Source organism: Narcine bancroftii, chromosome 7 (assembly GCF_036971445.1).
Source record: "Narcine bancroftii isolate sNarBan1 chromosome 7, sNarBan1.hap1, whole genome shotgun sequence".
Lineage (NCBI taxonomy): Eukaryota > Metazoa > Chordata > Chondrichthyes > Torpediniformes > Narcinidae > Narcine > Narcine bancroftii.
The window spans coordinates 184,952,731-184,966,621 of record NC_091475.1 but is presented as its reverse complement, the minus strand read 5'-3'; the positions used below and the strand labels follow the sequence as shown (position 1 = coordinate 184,966,621).

At 37.1% G+C, this 13,891-nt stretch overlaps 2 protein-coding genes across 11 annotated transcripts in view; one reads left to right on the top strand and one right to left on the bottom strand.

Annotated features, from left to right (window-relative positions):
* supt20 (SPT20 homolog, SAGA complex component) overlaps positions 1 to 4,302 on the top strand; it is a 94,110-nt gene extending 89,808 nt beyond the window's left edge. For 5 of the 9 annotated variants that reach the window (XM_069891694.1, XM_069891695.1, XM_069891691.1 and 2 more), the window contains 3 exons: positions 1,573 to 1,672; positions 2,500 to 2,603; positions 3,466 to 4,302. In XM_069891694.1, coding sequence (XP_069747795.1) covers positions 1,573 to 1,672; positions 2,500 to 2,603; positions 3,466 to 3,588 — 327 coding nt within the window. In that variant the 3' untranslated portion in view covers positions 3,589 to 4,302. The remainder of the gene's footprint in view (positions 1 to 1,572; positions 1,673 to 2,499; positions 2,604 to 3,465) is intronic. The other 4 variants (XM_069891697.1, XM_069891696.1, XM_069891700.1 and 1 more) reach the window with 4 other exon arrangements.
* The window catches only part of exosc8 (exosome component 8), a 62,834-nt gene continuing 52,678 nt past the window's right edge, over positions 3,736 to 13,891 (bottom strand). For both annotated transcript variants that reach the window (XM_069891702.1, XM_069891701.1), the window contains exons 8-11: positions 12,409 to 12,505; positions 10,275 to 10,395; positions 5,384 to 5,490; positions 3,736 to 3,954 (exon numbers count right to left, since the gene is read on the bottom strand). In XM_069891702.1, coding sequence (XP_069747803.1) covers positions 3,818 to 3,954; positions 5,384 to 5,490; positions 10,275 to 10,395; positions 12,409 to 12,505 — 462 coding nt within the window. In that variant the 3' untranslated portion in view covers positions 3,736 to 3,817. The remainder of the gene's footprint in view (positions 3,955 to 5,383; positions 5,491 to 10,274; positions 10,396 to 12,408; positions 12,506 to 13,891) is intronic.

The window sequence follows — 13,891 nt, the reverse complement described above, 5'->3', positions numbered from 1 at the left end:
TTATTATTTATGCAATTGCAATTTATTTCCAAAATATAGCTCTTTAAATGGCCAAAACCCCTTTTGTTTTTTGGCAAAATAAACCTAAGAACTAAATAAATATAGTAGTGGCATCCAATGATAGTATTTTGTGTTTTCTAAACGAGAGCAGCACTACTTGTGTGACGGATATTTATTCAGATATTGATTTGGCAGTTCACTCTTTAAACTGTGAATTTTATGAATTTTAAAATAAAATGATAAAAGGCAACTGAGATTTAAAAAAAACATTGGGGGGAAAAAATAATTGAAGCACCAAATGGTGTCATTGCAAAAGAAGATTGACTGTATAGTCCAGTAATTTCTCTGCCTCAAGCCTCTTGTGTTGTATCAGCTCTCTGCCTACTAAGAGATTAACTGAAAAATGAATTTCCAGACAAGTTTCAATTTCTATCACCCTCCCCCTAAACCTTCCAAGTTTTTGCTCAAGTAGGCTGCTCTAGTCAATAGCAATGATTTATTTAAATTAAGTCACCTTGATAGTTAGCTTGATGTAGGATACTCTTAGTTACAAGGACTTTACAGTATGTTATTAAATCCACAAAAAAAATGCAGCAGTACCAATGGCAGACATTCAAGGCAGATGGTTGAAGCTGCTTCATTTGTGTTCGCTTGGTTAAGATGGGTTACGGTATTGCTTCATAAAATGCATGATGCTTTTTTTTTTACCATCTTTGTTGCACATCTAGGATTGTCTTTCATGTTTCCTCCTAAATCTCTCAACCTTAAGAGCTTGGCAGTCCAGTTTATTCAAGATTGACAGCTCTCTGAATGTTAAAAACATTAAGGAATGTATGCATTGTGCAGGAAGGTTCAGGTAGAAGACCACATGATCATATTGAATGGTGGATCAAGCCAAATGGTTTTCTCTTCTCACATTCTTCATACATACCGATGAAATCCCACCTTTCAAATAGACTGTTGCTTGAGGTTTGTAGGTTGCTCATCACGCACCATCTCAGATAGGATTGCTAATTTCTAAGAATCCACTTCCCTCCCCCCCCCCCCCCAGTCATTTTTTTTTAAAAGGATTTGAACTACATTATAATGAAGATGCTTTTTTTTCTGAAGAACTACTACCTGAAAGACTTGCTTATTGCTGGGAGATCCAAATGTATTGGAGTTCAGAAATATCTTACTATTACAGTAGTTTGTAATCATGATTCATCAACCAAACCTGAATGGAATTACATATAGCTTTTGTAAGCTTGATTGGATTCATTTGTTTGGTAAAATATTGGAAAAGGGTGCATGTAATGTTGAGTTATTGTCAGGTTGTTCCAAATCCAAAGTCCAGAAAGTTTTACTATTGACAGTGTATTTAACAAAATAGCAATACTTTCAGGAAAATAATTTTTAGGTCTCCCATCAGTTGTTTAAATTTTCCCACTTTTATGGTGATCAGTGTTCGTTTGGTGCATTGAGGTTGAATTTCTTGAGAGATTTAATCTAGAATTTGTTGAAATATCAATTCCACAATACCTCACACTAATGCATAGAACTCAGATATAGGAACTCTGTTCTGTCCAGCAGAATTCTGACCAGGCTCCATCTAGCCAGGAACAGGCTCTGACAGCTCAGCAGACTGCAGTCATCAACCTGGCAGCAGGTTTTGTGCCTCCACAGGCTGCAGGTACATGCTATAAAACTTTCATCTTCAAGCTTAATTTCCTCACTACCTCACTTCTGTCTTGAAAAAAATTCTTCCAGAAATGTCACTGACTTTCGAACTGCCTTGTATTTTGCACTTTTGCTAAACTATTGCTTTTTCCTTATAGTCTTATAATGGCACTTCCAGTGAGATACAGATTGCTTGACAAAGTGCACTAAAGAAAAGGGACGGCACCAAGCTGAATGCATGGATTTAACCTTTTCTCCTTGGTCTTACCCACTCTTCACCATCCCATCAAAAATCAATTACCTGGTTTAACAATTCCTCAGCGAGTTTTAGGGAGTACACCACTCAACTGACATTTCTCTGTCATTTTCTAATATCGATAGTATGAAAATCTGACTAATCAGTTAGCAAGCATGCATTTTTCCTACAAATTGTAACCATTTAATCTTGTCTACCGATTGTGCTGAATTGGAATTAAAATGCACTTTAAAACTAGATTGAATGGAACCAAACAAATACGCCAAAATTAAAGTCGGCTCCAATAAATTGAGGCACGTGCTTTTCAATCAAATACAGTCATCACAACAGGGTGACTGGTCTGAATTTCCACAAGTGTTCATTCGGATACTTCCAACTGAGAAAATAGATAAATGAAAAACTTTGAATATTTAAAAAGTTACATACCTTTTCTCTTACTACATTCCATAGGTAACTGTCTCTGATACAAACTACGAGGTGAATTCTACTGATCCCCTTTGTTACAATCTTTTCCTATCCTGACTTCCTCCCTCATTTGATCCTCTTGTTGTCCCTCCCTTTTCTCCTACCTGTCTCCTCAGTAGTATTGTCTCGGCTTGGCTCTGCTGTGAACCGACCTGGGCAAAGCCTTCCTCAACAGAGACTCCACCAGCATCAACAAGCCCTCCAGCAGCAGCAACAGATACAAGTAATCCGCAACTTGGCTGGTCACACGAAATTTTTAAAAATTCTCAGCTCCAAAATAAAGAAAGGAGAAAAGTCAGAGGGGCTACCCAAAACACTAAAACAATTAAATGCTTGAATCTGAGAGGGTTGGAAGTTGGAAAACAAATTGGGTGATCACGTTGTAATATCTCATCTCTTTGGAGCATTGAATTTACATTGACATCTTCGCCATCCACCTCTTTCTCTTGTATTTACTCTCAAGAAGTGCTTGTGGCACGTTGAAATCTAAGAACTGCTGCAGGCAATGGTGCAAGAACACCTTTCTCACATCTTTTACCAAGAAGGATTTTGGCATGCTTGCAGCTGGAAAATTTTTCATCCTTTTATACATTAAGTGGACAAAATGAATTGTGAAATGGCCTTTCCAGAAAAAAAATCCTCATGCTCAATATTTTTATTGCACTTTGTGGTGGGTTATATTGGTGTACCGTTGTATAACTTGGGATAGACCACTCCAATAATACTGAGATGCCTCTTAGTTGCTGACTTGCCGCGGTTCTGTTAACAGCCACATTTGCATCTAACTAGAAGTACTAAAAGCGCCTTTAGATCAGACATTGACTAACAAGCATGCATTTAGCTCTGCTGGAACAAGGGTTTGTGTGTCAACTTGTCTTAGCTCTTCTGTGCCACGGGTGCTGCTTGACTGTAGTCATTATGTTTGTGGGTTTAATTTTCTTCTCCTGTTTCCATCCTAAAACATTTCCCAAATGTTTAATACTGAGTCATCTCTTTGACGTTGAGAGGTATCAGGTTGATTCATTTGAAACTTTTTCGAGCCTTACAGTTGTGGTCTTCTTCTCTTCCCCTTTCTTCTCTGACAGCAGTTGCGATATTTGCAGCATCAAATGGCTATAGCGGTTCAAGTTCTACAGCAGCAGCACCGTTCAAGCAACCAGTCAACAAATAAAAGGAAAAGAGGAACTCCAACTCCTCCAAAATCATGAACCATCTCACGGTTCTACTTTAAGGCTGCTTCTCCAACTTACTTTTTGTGGTGGTGAATGTTTTTTTTTTAAATATTTTTAAAACAAAACCCATCCATGGTGTATATAGTATAATCTTTTGTTTCAGTAAGAATCATTTTTCTGAACTTGAGTTTAAAAACATGTATATATTTATTGGAAAGAAAAAAAAGAATTGGTTTATTGTACAGCCAAACGTTCACTTGCAGGTTTAACTGTGCTCGCTCACACTGAGTATGGGTGTTACACTTTTTAACACTTCAGTGAGCAGCTGATGAACTTCTCTGTGTCTTGTCTGTGCACGAACAATGCAGTCCTGGAGCTTTTCACTGGAGAGAACACTTCCACCTCCATATGGAAAAAGAAAAGGATAATTTGCAAAAAACAAAAATCAGGTTCATGTTTTTGATGTAGAAAAAATCCAAAGAAGGGCAGACATTTTAAAGCCAATTCTGTTAATGAATAAGATTGGGATTGGATACTTTAGTATTAGGTTGACTGCAAATCTTTTGAAAAAGTGGTTAGGACTTGAAGAATTTATAAAACAGTGTTAAAACTTTAAAACAAATGTGCAGATTGATCAACAATTATACAATACAACTGGACTAATGTTCAGATAGTTTTAACTCACAGATTTCCAATGCTTAAAGTAATTGCACTTGAGTGAATAAAAATTCCAGAACTTTGCCTCAAAAATATTTCTATGGGTGAAAACCTAGGCTTTTTCATTGCAAATTTTTTTCTGTCTATTTTACCAAGTGTTAACTAGACATGTGATTTTCAAGCAATGCAAAATTACAAGAATCAGGTCGTGGTGTGGGGGACACAGCAAGGGAGAGAATGAAAGAAGATCAATCTGCGAACCCAACAATGAAGAGGGAGAACATGCAGAACTCTGAAAATGTGGAAAAAGTAGTTTTAAGAGAAAGATATAGTGGGTCCTGGTATTTCTGGTGTGGATCAATTGGGGATGGAAGAGAGGAAAATCACCTGATGAATTGCAACACATGAAATTGGAGAAAATGTCAGATAGGAAATACTACTTTTTAGTATTGGCTTCCTGGAGGATGGTATTGAAAGATGACTTTACAGAGTTTGGGACTGTAAAAGATCCCATCATTTGACACATGAAGAAAGGAATATCAAGTTGCAGAGATTTTGTTTAATTTGGTGTCATGTTCAGCATTGGGACTGTAAGCCAAAGGGCCTGTTCGTTCCTTTGTTGAGAATAAACACACGAGTTAGATCAGATACAAAGTCAAGTTGAGAGGGGCAGAAATCAGGAGTGACATAGGCTTTGGAGGTTAACTGGAACTAAAAAGTTCCATTAAGGGTCAACTGATGCAGTGAGATTGTAAGCTATTATTTTCAGGCTAAAGCACCCAGGTAATGAAAAAATTACTTTGCACTCACTTTCATTCTTTCAAGAAAGAATATATTTTTTGTATATTACTTGATTGTTTATATTTTAAAACATAAGCATCCAGATCTTTATCATCTCAGTTCATTGGCCACTATTCCAGTTATATTTTAGTGGTAATAAGTACAATATTATTTTTGAGATTCCTATGCAGAATTCTTTTCCCAAGGCACTGTTGTAATTCCAGACTCTTCGATGCATTACTGCCTTTAGTAAAGGTAGATTAATCACTGAAGCAGTTAATGAGGGGCATGTGAATGCATCTTTCAGTAGGTGCAAGATCCCAGACCAAAATATCCAACAAAAGTCTCCACCAAATTGATGACTTACTAAAACTAACACTACATGTAAGCATACCTGGTTTATGTAAGGCACAAAGTCTACCCTCCTCATCGATTACTATAGTAGCCATTCCTGTTGCCAAGGCCTCCTCCTCAGCTGTAGGATCTACAATAAATATTGTGCTTTTACAGAAAAAAAGAAAAATATTTCAGAAGACAATTCAAGCCATATGATCAAATCATATATATTATGGACTTATACAAATTGGTAACTTGAATCAAGTTATCAATAGTTGGAAATACAGTATGGCCCATGCAAACCAGTTGCACATCAATTAATCTACTAATCCTTTACGTCTGGAACGTTTGAGGAAACCGGAGCAAATATGGAGAATGCACAAACTCCTTACAGGCAGAAAAGGATTCAAACCAGGGTTGCTGGCATTGTAATACTGATGCCCTAACCTCTAAGCCAGGGGTTCCCATCCTTTTTGTTCCTCTGTACCCCTTGGCCATTTTTATAGGATCCCATGTACCCCTAAAAATTAAGGATTAAACAAACATGACATTGTGCAACCTGGCTGCAGATTACAACACCGTGTATTGTACAGTAGGGGTTATTCTCTCAGACCCAATGTACCCCCTGAAAAGTGCAAATGTACCGCTGGGGTTACATGTACCCCAGGTTGGGAACCCCTGCTCTAAGCTAACTGTGCTAATAGTAGTTTAGAATAGTTAATTATACTGCAGATTTATAAAACTGTCTTCAAAGTAATATGCATGTTAAAATATTAATTACACTGACAAAGAAATGTTCACCAGTCAAAAAGATATATCCTGACTGTATTGCACACATCCATATTACCAACTAGCATCAGTGGGGCATTTATTTGAGAGGTCTTTTTCATTCATTTAGTTTTTAAATAAAAACCATCGTAATAGAGGTTAGTATTTTGGATATTGGCCATCCATCTCCAGGATTCAGATCAGTGTTATAGTTAAAAGCTCACTTTTTTATATTACCCATGAAACCTCAATCCACTTTCGAGTACAGTCATACCTTGTATAACATGGTTAAGACATCCCAAGCAAGTTCAGTGTTATGGAAGCCCGCACTGTTCAAAGCATTATTATAATGCACTTCAATGTAATACATTCCAATCCTATAGTTATTCTTTTATCTAGAACTCTTATGCAAACGTACATAAAATATTTAAAAGGGATATACAAAACTGAAAAATGCCCAAGATCTTTATTGGCAATAAGTGAACCTTGCTTATTTAAGAAAATATTTGTCTAATGTACAGTACTTTCCACTTCTTCAGTTTCAGCTCCGACAAAGTCAGCCTTATTGTTCATCGTGCACAATCTGTCAGGTGAGGAGGGGGTGGAGTGAAGGCGGTCTCGGGGGCTGCGGAGACGCAGAGCTAAGTGATTGTCGAACGCCTGCCTTCTGCTCGGGACAGGGACTGACCATGTTATATCAAAATCCGCACTATTTAAAACCGTGTTATACAGGGTATGCATGTTTTTAATTGTAAACTCAAAATATGATATTTAAATATCACCGCTAATAGAACCCAAGAGGTTAAAACAGTGGTTCTCAACCTTTTTCTTTTCACTCACATAGCACTTTAAGTAATCCCTATGCCATCAGTGCTCTGTGATTAGTAAGGGATTGATTAAGGTGGTACGTGAGTGGGAAGGAAAGGTTGAGAATCATTGCTCTCGATCCAATTGTTACTGAAATATTTTGCTTGAGAAAAATTGTCATTGTCCTATTTCCTTTGGAGTTATGAAATTGCACATAACGAGTCAATTAGGTATGATTAAAACAGTGGTTTTCAAACTTTTTCTTTCCACCCACATACGACCTTAAGCAATCCCTTACTAATCACAGAGCATCTATGGCATAGGGAATAAAGTGGTATGTGAGTGGAAAGAAAAAGGTTGAGAACCACTGCATTAAAAGCTGATAATATGAAGGACTGCAATGCCTGTTAGACACTAGAGGGTGCCAAAATCACCAAAATTGTTCATATTTGAACTAGTCTTTGAAAACAATCACCTCTTTGAGAATCAGATTTTTTTTCTGTGGGTATTCATTTGCAAAATGGGTATTTATTACTCAGCCTTCACTGTCTTTAATGTGGAGGTAAACCATCTTTATTAAATAGTCCTTTTAGTGAAGGTGCTTCCACACTTTAGTTATTTTAAGATTTAAATCTGAGACTGTCAAAGAAACTGCAAGGTAGGATGGTGGAGAAGATGCAGGAGGTCATCTTCACATGAACCCAGCTCTCCTTTTTTCTTTTTGGCAGTAAAGGGCTCTGACATGGGAGGTGGGGTGTAGTAGCACTGCCAAGCAATTAAAATACAGTACATATTCCACCTTTGAGTCAGTGGCAGACACTTTATGTTTCGAGTTATAAATAAGGTGCCAACCAAACAGCCTAGTGCAGAGCTGCTTATATTATTGGACCTGCACGTGACCAGAAAACTGAGAATATATTTTTAAGATTCATAACTTCCATGTGAGAGGATTTTGGATATAATTTATCTCAAATTATGGTGTGTGACCAACTCATCTAGTCACAGTTTTACTATGGCTGGCAAAATTATACTTCAGGCCAATGAAGACATCAAGGATATTGCAGTGAAGTATTCAGTGATATCAACACTGTTGAATGGCAGGGAAATGTTATATGGGATGTGAATTAGAGAACAAACTCTACCTATTTGGTATTCCAAAGTGCTTTATAATCAAGAGATTACTTCTGAAACAGTTATGGAAAGAAATACAGCAACTGATTTGCACACAACATGCTATCACAATAGCAAATGAATGGATAATTGCTTATTGCATGAGGGTAACACAAAAGCCATGATCATGAAAGAACCCTGCTTCTTCAATTAGTATCATGTTAAAATTTACCTAAAGTGGATGGAACTTTGGTTTAAGTTTCATGCAGTAGCAAACACTTCCACTGGCACATTTTTGCAGTGGTAGTGTACTGTAGGCAAACTTCATGTGGAGTAAAGTGTGAATCCCCAACTTTGATTCAACAGCATGTGTTATCATCTGAGCTAAACATTTTTGCCAAATGACAGTAAAATTTTCCAAAACTGTAGTAACAAAGTTGCTGAAGTTGTTTTAAACCATATTAACCATTAAATACCAAATTTAGTAAAATTTTACAAATATGTTTGAAATAATCTACTGTTTTCAAACGTCAGCTTTATTCCATTTTGTGTTTCAAAATAAAAGAATCTCTGCCAATCATGCGGAGTAAATTGATCAAATTTACTCAGATTAGCAAATTGAGAGGTACTTGAATTTGAGGAAGAAGCACAAGAAACATCTGCATAAAGTATGTACATTGATTTTTAAAAAGCAAGAGGTGGTAAGTATCCCATACATATCTGTAGACAGGAAAGGTAAAAATGGTCATTTATTTGAACTCAATATATTATGATATTTGCTATAAATATGAATAAAGTTAGCTCATATAAGAGGTCTTTGTAGATTTCACGCTCAACATAACTGCTAGGTAACAAGGACAAGTGCACGGAATTGTGATGAAAGAGGAAACCAGAAGTCATGTTATTTAAACTCTAAAGTGCATTAGTCAAACCATTCATTCAATGCTATGCAAGAAAATGCTCTACTCAGTACATGAAGTTAGCATCTCTGGAAAGAGATAAAAGTTAAGAGCTTAAGTTGCTGATCTTTAACAGAGCTGAGAAATATGTTTGTGAATCGTATCCTACCGAGGTCAGTGACTAGCCGAGTTCTGCAGGGATATGTTCTGGGACCCCTGCTCTTCGTGATTTTTATAAATGATCTGGACAAAGATGTGGAAGGATGGGTCAGTAAGTTTACAGATGACACAAAGGTTGGAGGTGTTAAAACTAGAGGAGAAGGTTGTCGCAGGTTACAACTGTATGTAGGCAGAATGCAGAGTTGGACAGCGAAGTGGCAGATGGAGTTCAATCTGAATAAGTGTGAAGTGATGCACTTTGGAAGGCTGAACATGAAGATGGAGTGTACGGTTAATGATAGGATTCTTAATGATGAGTAAGAAGAGAGAGACCATGGGGTCAAAAACCATAGATCTCTTAAGTTGCTGCACAAGTAGATAGGGTAGTAAAGAAGGCTTATGTTATGCTAGCCTTCATTAGTTTGGGGATTGAGTTCAAGAACCATGAGATAACACTCTTAGGAACATGGATGAAAGAAAAATAAGGGTTTTGTATGTTTGTAAGGTAGGGAAGGTTTAGATTGTTGAGTTGGTTTATATAGATTGGGACAACATCGTGTGCTGTAATGTTCTATGCAAAAAGGGTGGAAACCAAGGAAGGAAAACAATACATCTACGATATGAAGGGCTAAAGGGATTAAATGACAAAAACACTGAAGGTTTTTTTAAATAGATTTTAAAAAGCTAATAAATGATAAAATCTAGTAAAAATCAAAAACATGAAATTATCAAGACAGGAAATAAAATCCATCAATTTTTAAAATGCAAAACAGCTATGTTGGCTGAAAGACTTGTCAGAAGTGGTGTTTTTCAGGCATATGTTCAACTTTATTGGAACAATATCACAGAGTGGGATAGATTACATCAGTGGCAACTACATCAGGATTCCCTTCACAGACTGAACATCTCTTCAATATCTGCATCTGGTTTCCATAGTGTGGAAATAACCTTGTCAGAAGTACTATATCCAGTTTGCTTGAACAGATGTGGTACAAGTTCAGCACTAGTTTGGAACATGGTTTTGCCCTTGATGGCAGAAGAGGAAACCTGAAGAATGTGTTTGTTCAACATTGCTTATCAAGAAAAAGGATAAATTCAAGTCTCAGATCTCAAAGAAAACCTGCAGGCACTTAAGGCAATAAATACACTGTCATCTCTCAAAGGTAACTTTGGAGTGTAAAATAAAACTAATGTAAAGTAACTCACTCATCAAAAATGGCAAAAGATGTAGCAACTAGGTGCTTTTTGATACTCAGATGATTTTTCTGTTTCATGTTAACTTCTGCCAAACCTGTTTCTTCATTAATCAATACTGATGGCAACTGGACTGTAGGGGAATAAAATTATTAACCATCATGTAGAAAATGAATCACTTAATAAGGAAATAAAAAATTAGATTGAAATAAGTCTACAAAAATGTTTCAATTGCTACATTCTGTCATACTGACCCGTAATTCTCTCAAAGCCACAATGCAATATAAATCGCATGCTTAATGCCCAAACACTTGAATATTTTTCATTTTAAGTTGTGAAGTATGTTAGCAGTTTGTAGTAGAGAATTCCACATCCAAACTGATAAAAGTAAATAAAACTTCACTTGCTCTTAAAAATTATTGAATTTTACATTTTTGATAAAATTAAGAAATAGTTTAGAAAAGGAATAAAAGGTCACATCTACAGGAAAAGAAGTGGCAAGGAACAATTCAATATAATTTCCATCTTGTGGAAAAATAACAAGAAAATGAGGTAAGTACATACAAAAAAAATTGCAAACATTTCCAACAGTTAACTACTCTAAATCTAACAGCTTCTAAAATACATTAAAAGTGAATGTAATATTTTTCCACTCCACAAACAAACTCCTGAATTGCGCATCAGAATTAAGCAAATGTTTGACACAGCAAGATAATATTAAAAGGATTGCCTGCTTTTAGTTTTACAAAAATTGTGATGCAATGGATTAATTAAATATATGCTTATAAAAGGGATTAGAATTGGGTTAGCTGTTGGGTTGCATGCATTTCACAGACCCAGCCTTAGGTGCAAACAGAAGGTTCTGGGCTTTAGGAACACTTGCAAACAAAGCCTGGAAACTGCAACATTTGCAAACTGAAACATCAGGAGGAGAGGGGCAGAGAACCAGAGAGGAGTTAGCAGGAGCCAATCTGAGAAAAGGCTGGACAGAAGAGGAACCTGCTGAAAAAGGCTCCTTTTACAAGACTGGGCAGAGTTCTGAAGTAAAGCACTGAAATTTGCTTGAATGTAATGACTTTGATTCTGTGCATAGAATTGAAGATTACTGGAAACTAGCCTTGGAAACATGGACAGTGGAAGATTTCAAGGACTTTCTTGAAAACACATTACACACACGCGCTTAGATTAGGTTGGGGGGGGTTGTGTAAATAACTTACATGTTCTATACCCAGAGAATTAAACTAATTTTGTTTAAGGAACCATTGCTTTATTGTATTCCTATTGCTGCTGGTATATGGGGTTCACTGAACTCATAACAAAATTAAAAATATGCAAGGGGAATGTATTTCAAGATTTCCAAGCGAGTTGCAGTCATCAAGTGGATGTGGAGCAGGTCCTCCACTTGAATTAATGCCTAAATTGTACAGCATACATTTGTCAAGAAAAATTAAATAAATTACTGTATTTGACAGCATAACAGACCATTTATTTCCAAAAAAATTGGCTCAAAGATATCCCCCAGGTCTTTTGTGTGAAGTTGAAATTAGCGTGATTCCCACTGTTCACCCAGTGTTGCTGCCTGGCCCCAGTATCAGGAAGGGAGGGATCTCCCACTGTCCACTGACTATTGCTGCCTGGCCCCAGTACCAGGGAGTGATACCCCATTGTCCACTCTCTATTGCTGCCTGGCCCCAGTACCAGGGACTGATTGCCCGCTGTCAAGTCGGCATTGCCACAATGGCCGCTGAGTTGCCGGCTACTTCAAGAGGCCCACGGATGTGCTGTGTATGTTCAAGAAGTGGGCTTGCAGCTTTGCAGGCTGCCCTTAGGTAGCCTCTGCTTTCCAGAGCAACCACCACAGTTCACTTCCACTTGTGAGAAGGACAACCATGCAGCCCCTGCTAACAGTGCAAAGTGCAGGAGGAACCCGTTCGCCAACGCTCGCAGATTGCCGGTGGGGATGGGCAGCCTACCAAGGAGAAGCTGCACAACAGTGAGTGGCAACATTCTGTTAACCCGTACACATGCTAAAAAACATTCTTAATATTCCCTGCTGGAAAGGCTTTGGGGGTGGGGGGGGGGGGGGGGGGTCTTATATGACTATGCTGTTAAGTACAGTACATATTTTCTAATTAGGTATGCTCACCATTTTTCAGTCCCGCTAATAGTGCTGTTATACAGGCATCCAGTAAGTTTCCATCATAATCTAAGCACATCATGTCACAATAAAGAACCCAGGCAAGCTGAAACAAAAAGAAATACATCAAAACTCAAATTCCAAATAATGTTAATGCTTTCTACAGGCCTTGAACTCACTTGTCTAATTAAAATGATGTGAAATAGTGAAAATTGGGTTCCACAAATACATGTAGAAAACATTCTTATGATAATTTAATCTCCCCTTGTTGCATTTAAATTATGCAAGAAAAAAATTGAAGGTTTCTGCTAATTACTGTCTAATAAATCCTGGTAAATTACAAGAATGGGAGATCATACAGAACAGAACTGAGTGTAATGCCACTAGAACTAAATAAATATCCATCACCCAAGTATATAAATGATTAGTGCTCAAGTAGGATACACAAAAGTTAAGTGCTACAGAGAGAAATTTTATTACCCAACTGGCAGGTCAATCAACAATCCTCAGACATCTTGCTCATAAATGAAATAGAAAATGCTGGAAAAGGATGCACGGAGTCTTAGACCTGGTTTCTCCTTGCTGTTCATTTCTTGTTGAGTGTTTCTAGCATTTTCTATTTAGCTTGTGCAGGGAAATAGTTAACGTCAGGTTGCTGACCTTTCATCTTCCGAAAGCTCATTGACTTGAAACTCTTCTTTCTATATAGGTTGTCTGTGTCCTGTTTTGAGTATTTACAACCTCTAATATTTTCCATTTGGTATTTGCACAGATTTGGAAAATAATGAGCTCACACTCACAACTAATTTATGGCATGGACTTTCCAAGAAGAAACCATGCACATTAATATGTGTATGAAATCACCAGTTTCTGACAACCTATGCATTAATTACATGAGAAAGAGCTCATAATGACTGTAAAAAAAAGTCACAGATATTCAATGATGCAATCACAGGGATTTGTTAATCCCAGCATTCTTCATAATAAAATACAAGATAGTCATTTTGCAAACAATAAACCCAAGAAATCCCAGGCACAAGAAGGGAGATTAAGCATAGGCCAGTTTTGGTCCACTTCCTATTAACCAAAGAATGAAGAAATGGAAAGAGGACAGTCTCCTGTTCACCAAATATGTCTATTTTAATCAACAGTATTCCTAACAATTGGCCCAAATTTGCATATATCTAAAGTGGAATCCTTGTTTAAACCCTTGCCATTTGGTTTTCAATTCTCTGAAAGTATTGCAAAAGCTATGATAAGCATCGTTGACAATATAGGTATACCCTGCTTTACAAAACTAGAGCGTCCCTATGAAACCTATCATAAGCTGAAATGGAGAAAAGCGAAAACCCATTTAAATTTCTTTCGGGTAGTGAACACAGGTTTTGTCAAAGCAAATTTCCGTACAGCGAGTATTTGTAAAGAAAGATGTACCTGTATCCCAGAATTCAACAGTCCCCTAACATGGAACTGCACTCATTTGTTTCTCCCA